The 5,820-nt window shown below is 37.3% G+C and overlaps 1 protein-coding gene across 1 annotated transcript in view; it reads right to left on the minus strand.

Annotated features, from left to right (window-relative positions):
- Window positions 1–2,685: 2,685 nt before the first annotated feature.
- Window positions 2,686–5,820, minus strand: part of TBPL2 (TATA-box binding protein like 2) — a 66,169-nt gene continuing 63,034 nt past the window's right edge. The window contains exon 7 of the mRNA XM_027842843.1: window positions 2,686–2,762. Within this exon, the coding sequence (XP_027698644.1) occupies window positions 2,686–2,762 (77 nt within the window). The remainder of the gene's footprint in view (window positions 2,763–5,820) is intronic.

The following is a 5,820-nucleotide window of genomic DNA, read 5'->3' on the forward strand; positions in this document are numbered from 1 at the left end:
GGAATTTCTTGAGGAGACTGGAAAGCTTAACTAATTCTATGAGGAGGGAGTTTGGAAGGAGACTATTAAAAGAAGACAGAAAGAAGATGAAAAGAACTTCTTTCCTAATGAAATTGTCTTAACCTTTATCTTATGAAGATGATGGAGAGTTCTTGAAAAGAGAAATTAATTGCTATCCCGAGTGAACTGAAAGTGTTTTATAAGTCATCTGTAGTTACAAGGAAAGTTAGTGGTAACCATAATCTTCCTCACAACTAAAAATATTGTTAAAAAAATAAAACTTATGTCTTTGTGCTATTATTAGAATGTTAATAAATTGTAAATCCAGCAACTAATGTTATTTAAGCTTAGAAAAATAAGGGTTTTGATATGAGATGTATAATTGTTTGTGAAAAAGGAAGCTTCCTCTAATTTATCAAGTAATAATAAGAGTTAATAAACGGGGATAGAAGGGTTTAGAGCTTGCCAAATATTGCAATTTAGTAATTAGTGAATTTATCAATCAAGAAATATCCAAACATATCCCCATATTACTCTAGAACTCACGATGATGAGAATGAATATGCTAAGAGATCAAGTAGCAAACTATAGGGTGATTTACAAATGAGTGTAGTTGATCCTGTGTAATCTTGTTACATCCATGACAACTTGTTAAAGGAATCCAAGCATTGCTAGTCTTGGTAGAACATCATGAGTGAAAAATTCCAGTGACTAAAAACTGCACTGTGCTATTTCTAATGGAAACCAAAAATCATGTAATAAATATTACTGGATTTTAATTGATTATAGACTACCAGATAAACTTCCACAATTTATCTTGTCATGTCATGTTTGATTGCCAATATATTTCTCAAAAAAGCATTGTAAATATACTACGACTCTGCTGACTTGCCTTGTTTTGTTAGTTTCCATATCACTGTCCCTAACAAATCATTATAACGTGTAATTCCCCTACCTGGGTATTTAAAACTTAAGGCTATCTTAAAATTTCTTATTGAATTGTGAAGGAAAAGTTTCTTTGATAAAATTAGGTTAAGAATCACTGTTACTGAATGTGTTAGCAATATTAATATTAGTTTACCTTGTATCAAAAGCTTTATTTCAACATTAATCCAATTTTTTGTTATTGACTAGAATTTTTGTAAGGCAAGACAGGACATTCAATATTCTAATTTAGGTCATCATGGCTCATATTTGTTCATCAGCAGGATCCCTGCCTCTAGTTGCTGAAAAGCTACAAGCATCAATTAGATATTACAACAGACTAGAAACACAAGTCCTTTAAATGTCTATCCAGCTATATCATGTGAACAAATTTTAGTCTGTACAAACATTGATTTGAAGTTTACACATGTAAATTGCCTCAAAGGGCTAGTTGCATGGGATTCTTTCCTCCCTGGTGGAGATTGATTAATCAATGCTCCATGCCTGAATGAAGAGGAGGGCAGAGAAGATGACAGCTGGAGAGAAGAGAGAGAGGGTTCGTTTTTTGTTTTTGTTTTTGTTTTTTTTTGCTTCCAGCTTCTAGAAAGAAGATACACTATTCCAGATTTTCTTCAGGTCCCTGGAGGGAGAAAGACTCTGGAAAGAAGTTGACATGTAGAGGAGCTGGTATTACAATCATGTCCCTCTGCCCAGCTTACTGTACTAGAGACTTTGAGCAATTTCCCCTTGGGTGAAACCTGGTTGAACTGAGTTTTCTTCCTCCCAATGGGAAAGCTCATTTACTCTGTGTATTGCCTGGTATATATTCTCCTATGTATACTTTCTCTGATTTGTTTTTCTACCAAACTGGATAATGAGTTTACTTGGTATTTACTATGTGTTCATTGTGGGACTGGCATCTGGTGGGAAGGGGGTGAAGTCTTGGATATATAGCTTGGGGCACTCCTTTCCTATTAAGGAATGGCAACAGTGCACCTTGAACCTAAAAATTATCTTCTCTAGACTAGCAATATTTAAGGGAGCAGACAGATTTAAATTTAGCCTAGGACTCTCTGTCTGAGGAGAGCAGGGCAGCCAGACTCTGATCCCAACTTCTTGCTTCTCCTCCTGGCAGGAATCAAAGTGTCTTCTTTGGAGAAGAGTAGGGTGAGGCAACTCTACAGAAATCTTGCCTTCCTGTGAGCCACATCTAGACAGACTCATGTGGACACACAACAACCTACATGGGCAAAATAAAACAACACCCATGCATTCCCTACGCACATTGCTATAAATCTCATTTTTGTAGAATGTTTATTTTTATAATATATTACATATTCAACAAAAAGATAAGCACATTGAATTTTGTTATACTAGAAAATACCAGTTCTGAACCTCTCAAAAATTTATGCTATCTCTTGTGCATTTTATTTTAAAAGTAAATTTATATTTCCAAGTTCAAAAAAATAAAATACAAAAGCAATGTTCTGATGTTATCAAAAAAGTTATTTTTTCATTATTTAGGCATTTTCAACAAATTTATTAGAAAAAGATAGGTTTGGGTTTCATAAAAGACGTGGCTATTGAGATAGCAGGATGCTTCAGTGTAACATTTAAAGTCTACACTTACATTGTGAATAGTCATAAACTAGCAAACTGGTTCAGTGTTACGCTGGTCTTAATAACAGAAAAATCTGACTTTAGTGGATTACTTTTGTGTCCATACAAACTAATATTCTTCTAAGGGTTTAAAAATTATATTTAGGCTTTTTTAAAACCCTTTAAAATGGGATAGATGTTTTCAAATGCTTCATAGATTTCAGAACGCTCTTTGGCACCTACAAAAAATACAAAGTTTATTCAGTTTACTCATTGTAGTCTTTAAGATAGAACAGATTCTATTTAAAAACCAAAGTCACAGCTCTTATGCTTAACTCAAACTTCACCAGTTAGATAGCACAAATATTATGGCTACCATCTTTTAGTTGTCCTATTCTGGGAAAATAATATGGGGATGTGTGCAGTGTAAAGTCAAGAGAATACGACAACTATAGTTCACAGAATATTAGTTAGACATTAGTTAGACATCGGTGATCATTAAGTCCAACCTATACTGCAAAGGAACCCCATTTAAAACATTCAAGCAAATGGTTATACAGTTTTTACTTAAGGAGCACTAATGAAGATGAGCCTACTATTTCCCTTGGCAAGTCATTCTTCTTTTGGACATCTCTGTTTATGAGCAAACTCCCTAAAATCAAAGCTATGCATTCTCCTCCTCCGTTATCCCCACAACTTGCACACACAGAGTGGGTCCCACAGGGGATGTCCACTCCAGGATGAAGGCATTCTATGGATCCACACTTCTAAAACTATAGCTCACAAGTTCCTTCCAGTACATCCACTTATAATCCTTTGACACAATTTTCTTGAAGCAAAGGCAATGACTAAAATGGCATAAAATATACAGAATTAACAAAACATTCCTCCACAAACCATGGTTGCATTCTCTCATAAATACAGCAAAAATGGAAAGAGTCAACATATACAATGAATACACTATTAGAGGGAGCCACTCACGTAGTAGTGGTGTGTTGAAGTCAGCCCACACTGGATCAAGAGAAGCAATTGTTAAAATTTTAGTCTGAGGATTAATACGTCAGAAATCAGCAACTACTATAAATCACGGTCTGATTTCTCATTGATTGTCTATAATTGAGAAAGTGACAAAGAAAATACTACGGATGCAGATTAAACCTAAAAGTATGCCTTGTGTACACTTTTTTTCCCACCAGAGTCAGTGGTTAAACATTTACCTGCACACCCCTGTATGTAGGGAACAAACACAAATGGCCAAGACCAGGGGTGGGGAACCTGCAGCCTCAAGGCCTCATATGGCTCTCTAGGTCCTTGGGTGCGGCCTTTTGACTGAGTCCACGTTTTACAGAACAAATCCTTTTATTAAAGGGATTTGTTCTGTGAAGTTTGAATTCAGTCAAAGGGTCGCACTTGAGGACCTGGGGTGCCACATGTGGCCTCGAGAACACAGGTTCCCACCCCTGGTCAAGGCAATTTACATCTCTAGCACTGCAGGGCCCCAGTATTCTTTCCCTTCCTGTGGCAACCTCGTGCTGCTCTCCCCTAGGCATAGTGTTTCCACCCAGTAAGTCACTCCGAAGTGTTCCCTGAGCCTGATTGTCTTTGTAGTTCAACTCTACTCCACAGCTGGATTCTATGAATGTCCTCACTGCTAGGTATAGGGCTTCATGCTGGGCAAGTTGCCCTGCCACAACATACCATTGCTGATGGGGTGGAGGTAGGGAGAATAATCCTACCCCACTGTACTCTGGAAGAAGTTCAAGGGAAAAAGCAGAGTGAATCCTATTCGATGGCTGGGTTCTTGCTCTATAGCTTGATTGTTCTCACTGATTCACTCAACTCACAGTTGGACTCCACTCCATGAGATGCTGCCATGGAGGTGAGGATGATGAAAGAAATTCCCTGTCCCTGTCACCTTGCCCATCTTTGCTAGATATCTCCATTTATTGCTTATAGAGCACCTGCAGAGACCATTAGCTTTTTAAAGGCTACCAGGGGGGTGGTTGATCCTTCAACCAACCAATGGCTAGCCACCCTCTAATTCCATCAAAATAATGGAGTCACTTCTTCATGCCTCCTATAAGAGAAGCAAAGTATAAGCATTTCTTTTTATTTCCTTTACAAGTTGCAAATAGGTCACTCAGTTTTGTTTTCTTTCCAACAGATCACTCAGGGTCTGAGCCAAGGTGTAACACCTTTTAGAAGATGCAAATGTCACTATCTTAACAACTTGTCTCTATTATCACCCCTTATATTCTATAATTTCATCAAGTAGAGGGAACTCAATCAGGTTTCCTCTAACCCATTCCCTCTAGCTTCCCATTCTACCTAAATATGCCCTTCTACAACTTCCACTAATTGAGGTTAAGCAGAACTAATCTTATTCCTCTTCACTAACATCATCATCATTATAAATACTTGAAAATCACTATTATGGCCCCCTAAATTTTATCTTGTCTAGATTTAATTAAATTCATGCAGCAAACTTACAAATGGTATGATAATAGAGGATCTTCATCTTGTCTTCCTTTGTATACTCTCCAGTTTATCAATGTCCTACCTAAAGTGTGCCAGTCTAGATGAAGTCTGGCCAGAGTGGAGTATAGTGAAATTATCATTCTGTGTACTGGACACTATGACTCTCTTCGTGCAGCCTAATATCATATTACTTTTTTGATTGCCAAGTCATAGTGTTATTGGCTCATAGGGAACTTGTAGTCTGCCAAAACCTCTAGATATTCTTCAGAAATTTTTCTTCCAGCTATACCTTTCCCATCTTATATCTCTTTTATTCATCTCATTTGATTCATCTCATTATTCTAGCCCATTGAGGTTTTTTTGGATCCTTCTTAATCCAAGGTGTTAATTATCACATTGCAGCTTTGTGGTATCTGCAAATCTGACAGTCGTATCATATATGCCAATTCAAATAATTGAGAAGCTGACTGACAAAGCACTTATGATGCCCAAGAGATCCACTAGAAGGCTTCATCTATCCCATTAACGACTAATCAGGTCAGTTCATTTAATCAGTTTCATATTCACCGTACTAAACTGTCATTTACCTCCTATCCAGGGGTAAGCTGGAGCCAACTCGATTTGACTCAAGAGAATTGTTAAATTTTTCAATGTAGGCATATACACTTCAGAAATCACCAAACGCTGCAACTCAGGGCTTGATTTATTGCTTTGTTGATTGTCAAGACATAAGGTGATGGAGGAAAAAAATATTATTAATGAGCTTAAACTTAAGCTCATTGTCAGGTGTGTACGTTTTGCGGGGGGGGGGGGGGGGGG

The sequence above is a fragment of the Vombatus ursinus genome, unplaced genomic scaffold (genome assembly GCF_900497805.2).
Source record: "Vombatus ursinus unplaced genomic scaffold, bare-nosed wombat genome assembly UNPS02014893.1, whole genome shotgun sequence".
Lineage (NCBI taxonomy): Eukaryota > Metazoa > Chordata > Mammalia > Diprotodontia > Vombatidae > Vombatus > Vombatus ursinus.